The sequence below is a fragment of the Triticum urartu genome, chromosome 4, assembly GCF_003073215.2.
Source record: "Triticum urartu cultivar G1812 chromosome 4, Tu2.1, whole genome shotgun sequence".
Classification (NCBI taxonomy): domain Eukaryota; kingdom Viridiplantae; phylum Streptophyta; class Magnoliopsida; order Poales; family Poaceae; genus Triticum; species Triticum urartu.
In genome coordinates this window covers 510828759-510843920 of record NC_053025.1, presented here as the reverse complement: position 1 = coordinate 510843920, position 15162 = coordinate 510828759, and the positions used below count along the sequence as shown (strand labels likewise).

The window sequence follows — 15162 nt, the reverse complement described above, 5'->3', positions numbered from 1 at the left end:
GTTCATATCCTTCACATTTCAAAGGGAAAAAGCATTAACTCAGGTCTAATGGAAAAAAATCATATTTATGAACCAAATGACATATCTTTACCTACATGAATCGAGATACATGCCATCTCATTTTTTGTGAATTTTATATTACTATTATATTCATATCATATGGACCAGAGGAGGCGTTACTTTTGAGCCACGCCTGTGTAATTTTGAAATGTTATACCATATGTTGTTTTTAGAGTCCATATTAATGAAGTAAACCAACTCAGGGTGGATTTTTTGGCCCCTAATTAGGTAGGAGTGGAAGAGATGAATATTTTAGTAATGAAAAAAAATCATTGGATCACTCCTTGGTGACCATCTTGTTGATTGGGCTAGTTGTCGATCTTGTCATGCTAAATCTAAAAAGAGTGAAGTGCATCCTAAGTCCTCGAACTATTTTGAAGGTGTCATGTAGGTCCTTAAACTATGAAAAGTGTCATCTACGTCCTCTAAAATTCTTGAAGTGTAATAAATGGGTACATATGTGACACCACCGAAATAGTTCAAGAACCTACATGACACATTTGAAATAGTTTGAGGACCAGGATGACACTTATATTGCACTTTGAGGACCTGGATAATGATTTTCATAGTTCGAGGACCTACGTGACACCTCTAAAATAGTTCGAGGACCTATGATGCACTTCACTCATCTAAAAATGGGCACACGGGCTTCATGCAGTGGCAAGGTCCAATCAACCACAAACCACCATGTTTTCTATGGGTGAAAGGCCCCTTGGAATATGTGGCCCAATATGTGAGGTAATTTGCATTGGGCGGTCAAGTATAGACAAGCCGTGCGAACATACGGTCAGAGAGAGTGGATCAGCGAGAGGCCTCTTTAATCATTCAGATTTAATGTCTGAATGCATATTGGTTGATGCCTTTGTTTACAATGAATGCGATTCATGATGCTATTGGATATACCCTTTGGTGCAATTTTTTTGAAAGAATAAACAATGAATTACCAATCCATCACTTCAGTCGACTCAGACATCCCTCCCACTCTCAAATAGGAATTTTTCATTCATATAGAGGCAAAAAATAATGATTGAGGTGAACCTAATATATTTTCTAAACCACCAAAATGTTGTATTGGCAAATCTATTTTAGTTATGTTAATATATTTTTAATGTGATAAGAAAAGAAGAAATTGTGAAAGACCAATTGGTACACTCTATGATACACGAGTACCAGCCCTTGATTCAGCCATTGTCGAGTAGGATTTGATAAGTGTAGCAATAATAAAGGCCCAATTAAACCGAATGTGGACTTTGCTCCCAAGCTTGCTTGCACCATTTCAGTTCAGTTCATTTGAATGTGTAGTTAGAAGTTTTAAACGTTCTAAGACAATTCATTCATGTACATATGGTATCACATTATGTATCAGTAATATTTTGTGAGAAAATATGGTAGTTTGCGTTTAAAAAAACACACAAAATGAGTGGCTAAATAACACATGTTTGTGCACCAAAGTTGTGCCTTTTCCACATGGCACAAGGATGCATCTTTGGACCAGCAAGAAACTAAAATACTCCAATAATATGCAACTTCATCTTTTTCAAGAGGTTTTGACAATGTAAATTTACTTTTATTAAGATAGGATAAGGCACATCCTACATTCCGAGCTCATCTTGGAGTCACCGTGACTTGACTAAACCCTCGTATGGGCATCTGCATTGAAAAATTCTGTATGGAAAGATCAAAAGAAATATGACCAGTAGGGAAAGAGAGGGTCTGTCGAGGCAGTAGGAGAGCACCAGGGACACCGCACCGCTCCCTAATCCTACCCCCGCCCCCGCTCATGTGTGGCGCCGCCACGCCGCACCGGACCGCTCCCGCCCCTTCCTCTGGTCCTCTCCAACGCCATCTCCCCTATCGCCGCCGGCGCCAGGGGCTTGCAGGCAAAGCCTGTGCGCGTAGCGGTGGCGGCGGCGCTTCTTCTCGGCCAGATCCAGTCAGGGGGGCGGCGGTCCACGCCGGCCGGACATACGGCAGCGGCATCCAGTTTCGGCATGCAGGCAGCGGCATACGACAACGGGTCCTACTACGACGGCTTGGGTGCCCGATCTGATCCTAGATGGGCTTAGGCGGGCCGCACAAGCTGCTGTCGTGTACCATTCTTGTTTCGTCAATGGCAATGCTGCCACTGGGCTCGACCTGCGACACGAGGACATCGGGGGATCCGGCCCTGGGCGTGGCGGTGGTGGCCACCTCCTTCGTCGGAGGTGGTCGGCCTGAGATTGGGTGGTCAGATCTCAAGATCCGTCATCTAGCGCCGGTTGCGAGTTGGGGAGACATAGTTGCCGGTGAAAATCGAGCGGTTGGGGGCGATGGCGGCGTTTTTGCGCCATTACCTTGATGAAGGCATCGCCGTGTAACTGTTGTCGACATACTCATGCTGCTTCGGGGGAACCCTAGGATCTGGTCTTCCAGATCGGACGATGGCAGCACTGCGGTGCCGTTTCTCTTGGGAGCATCGTTTGTGGAGCAGCGCTGGAAGACAGAGGCGGGAGGTGGAGCGGCTTCGTCTTGCACGGAGCATCGATGGAGCTGTCAAGTCATGCCTGGCCGACAAGTGCTACGCTGAGTCATGCTTGGTTGGCAGGTGCTACGCACGACAGATCTTTCAGAGTCTTTGCATCTGGACGAACGAGCGCAGGGCGGTGGTGCCGTTGGGCACTGTAGTGGCGTCGACGGATGTCCGGACTGGCAAGGATTGGATCTCTCTCCTGAAGATGAGTCAGTGCTCCGATGATGATATCGGCTTCTAAAACGTGTGCATATGGGATGCGCTTTAGGTCTGCTACACCAGCTGTTGATCCCGATAATTTATGTGGATCGATTTTAGATATGGAGAGTGAGATCACTCCACATTATCAAATTCGTAGGTGTGAGTGATGGCTTCGGATAGATTGATGTATATTTCTGTTAGACTTTTGTGGAATAACTAATAAAAATGGCTTCATGCATGATTGATGCATATGCCGGGTATAACCTTCTTTTCTAAAAGAAAATAAAAAAATATGACCATGAGTGAGAGTGGTTCAAAGCTGACTGTGAGCTGGCTAATTGGAATTTCGCCTAGATCAGACCATGGCTCCCTATGCGTACTGTTGGAAACAAATTAAACAAACCAGTCCGAGGTTCTTTACTGCCATGCCGGCGATCGTTCATACAAACATCATGCGTTACCTACCACCCTCCATATCCACACATAACGCATGCCTACTGGCTGCTGTATTTTTCTTTCCTTCCGAAAAGAAGGATACCACCTCCGTCTCTGCATCAATTGATGCACACTGCTGGCTTCTGTATCATGTTAACAACTCAGGATACAACACGCGGGGAGTCACTGAGTTCCACAACACTTTATTGATGTTTTCACATGCGCACGGATGGCATCGCAGCCGCAGCTAGCTTTTCTGAAACCGGAAGCTGCAGCTAGACTCGCTTCAGTTTGCAGTGACGGCCATCTTCATCCCGAGCCCGCAGTGGCCGCTGAGGCTGCAGATGAAGTAGTTCGTCCCGGGGACGAGGGTCACGCGGTCGCTCCCCGAGGTGTAGGTGTGCGTCGCGCCGGAGCCGCGGCAGCTGTTGTAGCCGCCGGCGTCCACCGCCACCACGTTGTGCACGGCCGGGTTGTAGCTGAACACTGCGCAGTAGATCAAAGACACGCATCACATGAGACGAGGTGATGATACGGAGCAACGGTGGGAAGGAGTAATCGACTGTGCCATCTTTCTGACGGCCTGGTCACTCACCGAGGACGTCCCCTGCGCGGAAGGTCTTGCCGCTGGGCCAGCTGCCGGCGGCGAACGACCAGTCGACGTTGTAGGTGGCGGCGCCGGCGGTGTCGGCGCCGAGGAGGAGGCACAGCACGAGGAAGCCGAGGGCGAAGCCCTGCGCCGCACTGCCTCTTCCCTGAGCCATTGCCATCACTCCCGGACTCCCCTGGTGCTTCTCTGCGTCCCTCTGTGAGTGTGTGCGGTGGAGTGAGAGAGCAGAGTGACTGTAGTTATACGTAGTTCCGTTGGGTTTTGCTGTGGACGAGAGCGTGGGGCGGCATTTATAGAGGCGGAAAGGGCAAAGCCGGCTACCTGGATCCAATCACAAGTCCATAGACTGATAGACGGCAGCGCACTACTGTAGTTATTATACCAAAATGGAGTAGTAGTAGTTGTTGTACCGAATGGCGTGGGTGGTAGCGCACGCTGTCCATGGATCCACAAAAGCTGGGAAATGCTAACTGAACTTAGGTGTAACTTTCTGGACATGCATCTTGTCCTACTGCAAGTAGTATAAAGAAAGATTACATTTCTTAGTCAATTCCTTCTCTTGGGATAATGATGCTCCCTCCCATCCATGTTACTTGTCACTCTAACCGATGTATATCTAGCACTGAAATACAGCTAGATACATTTATTTGAGCGACAAAATAATATGAATCGAAGAGAGTGAAAAAAATCATAGAAAAATCTCAATTTGTTCTGTCAATGCACACACCAATGACTCCTATTCCTGCTCAAAACACAATGAACCCTATTGAAACGCCCTAAATGAAGAACTAAATTTTGTGGAATGTTCCATTACCTCATTTAAGTTCAAATTTTTCATTATTGCAGGGCATCTGACTTTTTTTCTTTTGAGGAATGTGACATTTAACTTCAAATTCAAGTGTGTAGGCTATAGGGATAACAACAAGGCAAACTTTATAACAAAAATGGGGAATAGATTTCCATATAAAATATGCTCGATTCGACCTTGGAACTTCACTGATGCAACCAAAGTTCAGTATTTATATTTTCCTTTTTGCGGGGAGAGCGGCCACAAGATTCCACCAACTAGACCCACGAGCACCCATCATCTAGACGAGCACGCATGTAAACCAAAGCCCCCTGCCCTAAACAAGGCTTTAGGTGTACTTATCCAGGCTTGTGCCCGCCATTATTGCATCCCAAACGGAACGATGAACCAAGAGCCCGTGAGTGCTTCATGCAGTGACTGCCTGACTGGAACATGCCCAAGTTTCAGACAATGGACGCCTAGTGAAGTTCCAGAGAACGGATGCCTCCCCATTTCATGTGCTTTTAGGCTGTTCGTTTCTGATCTATTTGGAGGGTGCACATGCGCCTTCTCTGCTGGATTCTTTAGCCACCTTTTGCTGCTCAATCTTGTTGCTTCCTGGGTTCAGAATAGAGACTGCTGTCCTTGGAGCTTGGTTAGTATCGATGGTGACAGACAGGGGCAGCTCACGCTTAAGTTCTGCTGCTAGCTATGGCGCCAAAAGAAGCCAGAGAAGCACAACTAACCTGGATCGGTATTGGTGTAACATTGCGTTGAAGTGACGAGTGCTTCGGGTAAGGTTGTTTTTCTTCTGTGAAGCTCCATTATTATTTTTCCCTGTCTTCTCAGGAACAGAGAAGGTTTCTTATTAAATGGACAACTGAACTTATATTGAGTAAACAGAGAAACAGAGAAGGATCCATGGCTTATAAGCTCAGTATAATGGGGGAGGGCCGTTTCTGATTATATCGTGCGTCGTATATGCAAAGATCGTACGCAAAGCAATTCTTTAATCTGTTTGTAAGTCTTTCTATAAGCATCTGATTTTTCTGAGTTAAATGCACAGAACCATCACACTTGTGTCACGATTACCGAAGAACCAGCACTTTACGATTTGTGACATTTCACACCAAAGCGAAATTCTTACAGTGGCAAAAAAACACTAAGCAATTTTTTGACGTGCCTGGTCCCTTGCGATCCGACAACGGTGACGGCGTGCAGTTAATGGTTGTTAACGGTTTTGTCCGAATTCCGAAACGACTGGGCCGGCCCAACCCGAACACTTCCCCCGTCACTCCACTCCCTCGCTCTCCTCTCTCTCATGGGCATGGCGGTGATGGAGGTTTGCTGTGGAAGAGGGAAGTTGGATGGAGAGGCTGGTGGTTATCTGTGCGAAGGGAGAGTGAATGAATGTAGTGTGGAAACTGGAGTTTTCTGGAAGGAGAAACCGAATGAATGGCAGTTAATTTCTCAAACGACCATTTGGTTTTCTTTTTTTATTAGAAGAATCGAGCGACGACTTGGATGGGTTTTGAATTAAGCAAACCGAACGCGCTGGCCCAATTGACGAACAAGCCCAGTAAACGGAAACGAGCGAACGCGCCGGTCCAACCCAGCAGCTTCGTCCCACACGCTGAAAGAAAATGACGGCGTTAACGCCGCACTGTCACCGCAGCCCGCTGGCTCAGGATCGGCCACGTCAAAACGATATCATTTCTTACTCCGTGTTTTTTTGGCACTGTTAGGCCTTGTTTGTTTGGCCTTTTGCTTTTGCTTTTGCAACTTTTTTACTTTGACCAAAAAACCATAAAAGCTCCTAAATAAGTGTTTTTGAAGCTTTTATGAATTTCAGAGCCAAATATTTTTGTATTGATTCATCAAAAGTCACAAAAGCTTCAAAAGCATTTATTTAGGAGATTTTATGACTTTTTGGTCAAAGTGAAAAATCTACAAAAGCGGAAGCAAAAGTCTAAACAAACAGGGTCTTAGACTTTTGGTTCGGTGTGAAATGTCACAAATCATAAAGTGATAGTTTTTCGCTATTCGTGACAATAATATGATGGTCTTTCGAAGGTGCTTATAGGGATAGAGTGTGCGTATACGTTCATAGGGGTGAGTGTATGCGCATGTATACGAGCACTTGCTTATGTATTGTGTTCAAAAAAAATGTAGAGAGGGTATATGACTACACGCACGTGAAAAAAAATTCTACACTGGACAGTGCTAGGATGGTATACTGACGAACCTGATAGATCAAGAAATTCTTCCTTGATTCCTTGATAGAGTGCAGTTACAGGGAGAGATGCTGAGCAACACACATAGCTATAAGAACTTTTTATTACAGGCAGACAACCATATACTGCTCCCTCTGTTTTTAAATATAAGCCCTTTTAGAGATTTCAATACGAATTACATATGAATGTATATAGACATATTTTAAAGTGTAAGCTCACTCATTTTGCTTCGTAAGTAGTCCATATTGGAAGGAGGCAGATTTTTGGTCTATGGGGACATCTACATCCTATATGAAAAAAAAATAACAATTCATCAAAAAGCCAAAAATTGCTGAAAATATTTTTGAAATAAACTTGACCTTTTATTGTACTCGCGAGAAAAAAAATCCACAAAAATAAAATCTCCCTTTGACTTCTTTTTTAAAAAACAATTTTTTAGCCAAAATAGTGTGAATAGTGACCTATAAGGCTATAATAGCAAATAAATTTTGTCTTTTTTGTTGTGAAGTCAACTTTTTTTTCCATGAAAATTTATATACTAGTGCAAAAGTAAGTCAAGTTTTTTGTCAAGATAGTTCTTACCCGTTTTGACTTTTTATTTAAATATTTCTAAAAAAATCCCCATAGAGGGTGTATATAACCAGGAACCAAAGTGTATTTTCCATATTAGAATCTTTAAAAGGTCTTATATTTAGAAATGGAAGGAGTAATATACATGCACATATATCACACAATTTCCTTGTGTTTTTTCTTTCTAATCACATGCTAGAACTGGCACAACCTTGGAAAGTGGAGAAATCCTTCACCAAAACAGCAAGAGTTTTTTAGTGTGTCTGAAAAGGAAAGTCATGCCTTCCAACAACTGCATCAGTGGATAAACACCAAGATAGTTCTATTGCATATATGTAACTTGTTAGACAGTAATTTTTGTAGCATTGATTTTTTTTTGCCTTGCCATCTTTTTTATTAACTTTTGCCTATTTTTATAGTCTTGCTAATTATATTTTCTGTTTATCTTTACTTTAATAACACAAAATTAATCTTACTTTAGTACACCATGGTTCTTAAAATGTGCTTATATATCTAATGTTGTCTCTAATTATTTGACAATAAAATCATTTGAGGAGATGATTGTGATGCCTTTACAGCGTACTTTACTCTTGTTTTGTTTTGCGAGGGTACTTATACTCTTGTTGTAGGTACCAACGCGCAAAACTTCTGCACCATACGGGGTATTAGGGCTTCTTTGATTCATTAGATTATGAAGATGTATATTAGAAAAAAAATGAATGCATGTGCAAAACAATCGATTGAACTCATTAAAAACTAGACTTGGAGGTTTAGTTGGTCAATTCGAAGTCACACCACCAGATTTTCTTTTACTGATTTTCATTTGCTTCATTCTTTTGAGTCAAATGTATAAATAGTAGCACTAAAGGAAATCTTTCCACTCACAATGTTTTTCCTCCAGATTTTCTACTGATCGAAGAGGCCCCACGGAGCTTGAACTGCTTGCTACGTTCAGTTACTGGACCGGTGGTTGGTACAGCTACTTCAAAGTACACAAAAAGAGTGTGACATGTACAGTACCAGAAGCATAGGCACAAGTGGCCCACGGAGTGCTATCGTGCAGAGAATGGTAGATCGCCGCAATATATGTGCTTTGTCTTGATGACTCTTGGCACCTACTCCAACAACCATAGAACCATCGATTTTGTATGAGTGTCTTTTATTAGCAACGCAATAATATGGGTACAGGAGCTAGCTGACTCCTTGCCAGGATCAGATCTCCTTCAATTGTTGCTTGCGCATGGAATTGAAGGCCTTGAGCCAATTTGTTCCAGCAATGATATCAGTCTATCAGGACCATAAATCACCCTGAAAGAGCATCACATGTATTCAGGGGGAAATTATCGCAATCGCCCCTCATTTATGGCTGATTCTAAATGAAAATCAGCCAACTGTTAGAGGACAAAAGATATGAGGACGGCAACCTGGCATGAAGCGGCAACTTTAGTTCGGTCGATTTGGCTATATATGTTTTTAATAATATAAACTCTTCTCCGCTACATTTTCTACATTTCTCCATTGGTGGCGCATTCTTCATCGACATGACTTCTGACGGTTGTTGCTAAACATCTACCAGATTATTTATCGTTTTGAGGAGAAGGTTCGGGAGGAAAGGGAAACAACAAAGGGATCCGAAATCTTACTTATACAGAGATCGGATGCAAAATCATTATGATTGTGTATCATCTAAATATAACCTTATGAGTTAATAAAAATGGCATTTATAAAGAAAATATTCTATAAAATAAATAGATTATGTGTGCAAGCGAATAGAAGCTGTTTATATATTAGGCATCAAGATCTATAGAGATAGATCGAGACGCCTCATTGGTCTTTCATAGAGTACGTACCTTGACAAGATATTAAAGAACTTCAAAATGGATCAGTCAAAAAAGGGGTTCTTGCCTGTATTGCAAGGTACGAGATTGAGCACGGCTCAATGCCCGACCACGGCAGAAGATAGAGAAAAGATGAGTGTCGTCCCCTATGCCTCGGCCATAGGGTCTATCATGTATGCTATGCTGTGTACCAGACCTGATGTAAACCTTGCCGTAAGTTTGGTAGGAAGGTACCAAAGTAATCCCGGCATGGAACACTGGACAACGGTCAAGAATATCCTGAAGTACCTGAAAAGGACTAAGGACATGTTTCTCGTGTATGGAGGTGACGAAGAGCTCGTCGTAAAGGGTTACGTCGATGCTAGCTTCGACACAGATCTGGATGACTCTAAGTCACAAACCGGATACGTGTATATTTTGAATGGTGGGCAGTAAGCTGGTGCAGTTGCAAGCAAAGCGTTGTAGCGGGATCTACATGTGAAGCGGAGTACATGGCAGCCTCGGAGGCAGCACAAGAAGCAGTCTTGGTGAAGGAGTTCATTACCGACCTAGGAGTCATACCCAATGCGTCGGGCCCGATGACTCTCTTCTGTGACAACACTGGAGCTATTGCCCTTGCCAAGGAGCCCAGGTTTCATAGGAAGACCAGGCATATCAAGCGTCGCTTCAACTCCATTCGTGAAAGTGTTCAAAATGGAGACATAGAGATTTGTAAAGTACATACGGACCTGAATATGGCAGATCCGTTGACTAAACCTCTCCCTAGAGCAAAACATGATCAACACCAGAACTGCATGGGTGTTTGATTCATCACAATGTAACTAGACTATTGACTCTAGTGCAAGTGGGAGACTGTTGGAAATATGCCCTAGAGGCAATAATAAAATGGTTATTATTATATTTCTTTATTCATGATAATTGTCTATTGTTCATGCTATAATTGTGTTATCCGGAAATCGTAATACATGTGTGAATACATAGACCACAACACGTCCCTAGTGAGCCTCTAGTTGACTAGCTCATTGATCAAAGGATAGTCATGGTTTCCTGACTATGGACATTGGATGTCATTGATAACGGGATCACATCATTAGGAGAATGATGTGATGGACAAGACCCAATCCTAAGCTTAGCTCAAAGATCGTGTAGTTCGTTTGCTGTAGCTTTTCTGAATGTCAAGTATCATTTCCTTAGACCATGAGATTGTGCAACTCTCGGATACCGTAGGAGTGCCTTGGGTGTGCCAAACGTCACAACGTAACTGGGTGACTATAAAGGTATATTACAGGTATCTCCGAAAGTGTCTGTTGGGTTGGCACGAATCGAGACTGGGATTTGTCACTCCGTATGACGGAGAGGTATCTCTGGACCCACTCGGTAATGCATCATCATAATGAGCTCAATGTGACCAAGTGGTTGATCACGGGATCATGCATTACGTCACGAGTAAAGTGACTTGCCGATAACGAGATTGAACTAGGTATTGGGATACCGACGATCGAGTCTCGGGCAAGTAACATACCGATTGACAAAGAGAATTGTATACGGATTGATTGAATCCTCGACATCGTGGTTCATCCGATGAGATCATCGTAGAGCATGTGGGAGCCAACATGGGTATCCAGATCCCGTTGTTGGTTATTGACCGGAGAAGCGTCTCGGTCATGTCTGCATGTCTCCCGAACCTGTAGGGTCTACACACTTAAGGTTCGGTGACGCTAAGGTTGTAGAGATATTAGCATACAGTAACCCGAAAGTTGTTCGGAGTCCCGGATGAGATCCCGGACGTCACGAGGAGTTCCGGAATGGTCCGGAGGTGAAGATTTATATATAGGAAGTCAAGTTTCGGCCATCGGGAAAGTTTCGGGGTAATCGGTATTGTACCGGGACCACCGGAAGGGTTTCGGGGGTCCACCGGGTGGGGCCACCTATCCCGAAGGTCCCCATGGTCTGAAGTGGGAGGGGAACCAGCCCCTAGTGGGCTATTGCGCCCCCCTTAGGGGTGGGGGGCGCCACCCTTGCCTTGGGGGGCAAGGCACCCCCTTTGGCCGCCCCCCCCCTGGGAGATTGGATCTCCTAGGGCCGGCGCCCCCCTAGGCCCCCTATATATAGGGGGGGGGGGGGGAGGGAGGGCAGCCGCACCCAAGCCCCTGGCCTCTCCTCTCTCCCTCGTTGTTAGATGATTCCATAGATTGATCTTGGTGATGCGTAGAAAATTTTAAAATTCTGCTACGTTCCCCAACAAATCTTACTTATACAGAGATCGAATGCAAAATCATTATGATTGTGTATCATCTAAATATAAACCTTATGAGTTAATAAAAGTGGCATTTATAAAGAAAATATTCTATAAAATAAATAGATCATGTGTGCAAGCGAATAGAAAAATAACAGCATACCTGTCCTCTCAAGGACTGTAGAGTGTTGCGAACAGCAGGGAGTGGGTGGAGTGAGAGGAGAATGCAAGTAGCGAAGGGTTTTGGCTGGACATCGTTGTGGTTCAATTTAGTCACTGCGAATAAAAATCAAGAAATCAAGAAGAATATTTACAACTGGACATCGTTGTGGTTCTTCTCCCCGTGCCAGGGTTTTGGCTGAAAAACTTTGTCCGTTTCGAACGCAGCAGCGGGGACGCTTAGCGTTGTGTTCCCTCCTGTAGGTATTGTCTTGGAGTTAGGTGTCTTAGGGTGTGTCTTGGTGGTGTCTTCGGGCTGTCATGTGCTTACTGTCAGCAACTTAGTCATTTCGTTTGTTTATTTTTTTTGTTTCTAGTGTTTTTTGGTGCGATTTGTGTTGCCTGATTATTCTGAAATTTGCTTTGTAAGAGGGTGAACTCAGCCCCTTGTATTGTCCGGCTGTGAACTTGGGCTCATGTTTTGTTTCGTGAATGAGTCAGTGAATGTTGCTAGCCGTACGATACCTACACCTACGTAATGATCCACGTGGAAACTGGTGATTGGAGATTTGGGTGGAAGGAGCCCACCCCCCCTGAAATTCAAATTCAGGGGGGCAGAGAGTTACGTAGACGAAGCATTTTTGTACGATAAGTACATTCTTGATTTTTGGGGGTTCGGTCCGACCAACAACGGCTCCCGTTCAGCGGGCCACACAACGGGAAGGCACCTCGCCACGCCAGGATTTTCCCTCGGGCGTCGCCGCCGCAGACCGCAGCCATTACTCGGCAGTACCAAGCTGACTGCACGTCCGCACTTCCCAACCGCCGCGACATCATTCCCGTGACGCCCCAGGCCACCGGCCGCAACCGCAACCATCCCGGCCGTCACCCCCGCGCGCGCACGCCAACGGCGCGCGTTCTCAGCTCTGAAGCCGCCGGTCTCTCCCAGAGAAGGAAGGAAGGAACGCCGCCAACAACCGGCTGGATCGCGACACTTCGATGTATCCACCAAATGCACCTAGGCCAGCCAGGGCCAGGAGCAGATGCGTCTAGGGAGCGTCACGTGTGCCCCTCAACCCGGCCGGTTCACGTGAATCTAGCCTCACTCTCACACACATTCTTCGCCTTCCGCTCTCTCTGTCCTGCCCGACTCGATCGGGCGTCGCCAAGCACGCACGCACGCACGGTACAACTGAACAACGAACCAAGTCACGGCATCACCTCACATTCGTGCGTGGTGACGACAAAAACCACGAGACAAGACAAGAGAACAAAACAATCGGGTCGTGCTATACATGATGCATGCCGATGCATGCCGCCGTCGCCGGCGTCGCGTCACTCTATGTGGACCCACACGCCCTCGCTGGGGATGTGCCCGTTCACCACGAACACCATGTAGTACCCCGGCGGCGCCAGCACGGCCGTCGCCGGCATCGCCACCGATGCCTCGTACGCGCCCGCGCCCGCGCCCGCGGTGCTGTGCAGCGCCGTCGTCCCCGCCACGTCCAGGAGCAGCAGCCTCTGGTTCATCGCGAACGAGTGCGTCGTGAACGACGGCGCCACCATCGTCACCGACACCAGGCCGAGAGCGCCGCCGCCGCCCTCGCCCCCGCCGCGCGGTCTCCTTCTCGGCGCCACCGCTGGCACCTCGAACTGGAGGGTCATTGACTGTCCGTACTTCACGCTCACCGCCGGGCCGGCGGGCGAGGGGTCGGTGATCTTTGGGCGGAGGGCGTCGTTGGAGCTGTCCAGGTACTCCGGGGAGAAGGCCTCCAGGCTGAGCTCTGTCGGGTACCGCACGTTGCTGAAGTTGTAGTAGATGTGCGGGTTGCTCCCGCCGACCAGCACCCGGCCGTCGCGGAGGAGGATCGCCGACGAGTGGTACAGCCGCGCGATGTCGGTCGCGCTCTGCTCCTCGAACCGGTCCCCGGGCGCGTGGTCTGGCCGGTACATGACGGGCGCGTACGCCGGGGTGCTGGCGGCCTCCCACCCGGCGGTGCCGTCCATGGCGCCGTTGATGATCGCCACCTCGGCGCCGTTGGGCAGCAGGATCATGTCCCCCATCACCCGCGGCGACGGCATTCTCTCGATCACCCACGCCGGCGAAGCGTCCGTGATCTTGATCCGCCCGCACGTCACCAGCGCCGGGAAGAAGGTCTTCTCCTTGGTCGAGTTGTAGGAGCCCGCGGGCGCGCCGCCGCAGACCAGCACCTCGGCCTCGGTGGGCGAAGGCTTCAGGGGCAGCAGCACCGACGAGCCCGAGCTGGGGTAGTTCCTGGGGTCGCCGCCGGCCAGCTCGGGGTACGTCCGGACGATCTTGTTCTTCCTGTAGTCGAGAAGGACGGCGCGGTTCTTGGCGAAGATGAAAAGGTTGCCGTCGATGTTGAGGTGGACGAAAGGATACAGATTGTTCTCCTCGGGGTCCCTGGTTTGAACCAGGAACGACAATGCGATGGCCGAGGCGTCGGAAGCATCGGCCTTGGGGAAGAACTCGTAGTTGAACTGCCTGCGGCCGCCGACGATGAAGGCGCGGCCGTCGGGGAGGACCTGGTTGGTGGCGTACCACCGGTTGGCGGCGAGCGCGTCCTGCGTCTCGTTCCAGTCGCAGCTGCCGCCGTCGTCGTCGTCTCCGCCGTCGCACGCGCGCATGGCGCGCACGTTGCGGTAGCCGTCGTTCCAGCCGCCGGTCTGGACGAGGGTGCCGTCGGGCGCGACGGTGCCCGAGGAGCACCAGGTGTCGGTGAAGACGGAGAGCGGGCGGAAGGTGTTGGACGCGACGTCGTACTCGGCGGAGTGCGCGGTGCAGTCGACGGGGAGCACGCGCTCCCTGGGGTTGCGGCGGCAGCGGCCGTCGGGGAGGGAGAGGTTGGACGGGCCGAAGTCGGTGCGGTCGAAGATGATGACGCGGTCGTTGTGCAGGAGCTGCATGTGCATCGCCGACACGCCGATGCTGCGCTGCAGCACGTCCCACCGCCCGCCGCCGGCGCCGCCGCCGCTCGCCGGTGCAATGCCGGCGCATGCGAGGGCCAGGACAAGAGCGAGGCCGCGGGTCAGCAATGCGGGAGGAGGCTTCATGGTCGCCCGTGACGATCAGGCCTTGTCCGTATGGTGGTTGACTGTATCCGAATGTTTGGCTCGTGGGCAGCGAAGGCTGCTGTATGGATCTGAGCTCGTGACGGTGGCCGCCCTTATATGCAATGCACGGACCAACGATACGGTACAGTAGTATTGACGATCTTCGTTGGTGATGGCGTCTTAAGGCTCCGGATTTCGTTCAGCGAGGAGTCGCGCGCGGCCATTATTTCTGCCAGCAGGATGGTTTGATTCTGGCGTTGATTTTGGGGCTCGGGCCTGTATTAACTTGCTGTTTTATGATGTTTTGATTTGGCGGCCCGTTGGGCATAATAAACGGTGCAGTCAATCAGTCATCACCATCTTTTCATGATTTGACCAGCTACCACCTGCTAATTGTGTTGCTCAGTCTCTCCCCCCATGACCCGTACCAAAATCCTCTGGATAGAAG

The 15162-nt window shown here is 48.0% G+C and overlaps 2 protein-coding genes across 2 annotated transcripts; both read right to left on the bottom strand.

Annotated features, from left to right (window-relative positions):
* Window positions 1-2993: 2993 nt before the first annotated feature.
* On the bottom strand, window positions 2994-4078 carry LOC125554020 (chemocyanin-like). Its single transcript, XM_048717648.1, has 2 exons — window positions 3801-4078; window positions 2994-3691 (listed from the first exon to the last, which is right to left on the bottom strand). The coding sequence occupies exons 1-2, from the start codon at window positions 3973-3975 to the stop codon at window positions 3492-3494; spliced, it is 375 nt and encodes a 124-aa protein (XP_048573605.1). The 5' UTR covers window positions 3976-4078; the 3' UTR covers window positions 2994-3491.
* Window positions 4079-12848: 8770 nt separating this feature from the next.
* On the bottom strand, window positions 12849-14959 carry LOC125554019 (aldehyde oxidase GLOX-like). Its single transcript, XM_048717647.1, has one exon. The coding sequence runs from the start codon at window positions 14712-14714 to the stop codon at window positions 12975-12977; it is 1740 nt and encodes a 579-aa protein (XP_048573604.1). The 5' UTR covers window positions 14715-14959; the 3' UTR covers window positions 12849-12974.
* Between the last annotated feature and the right edge of the window lie 203 nt (window positions 14960-15162).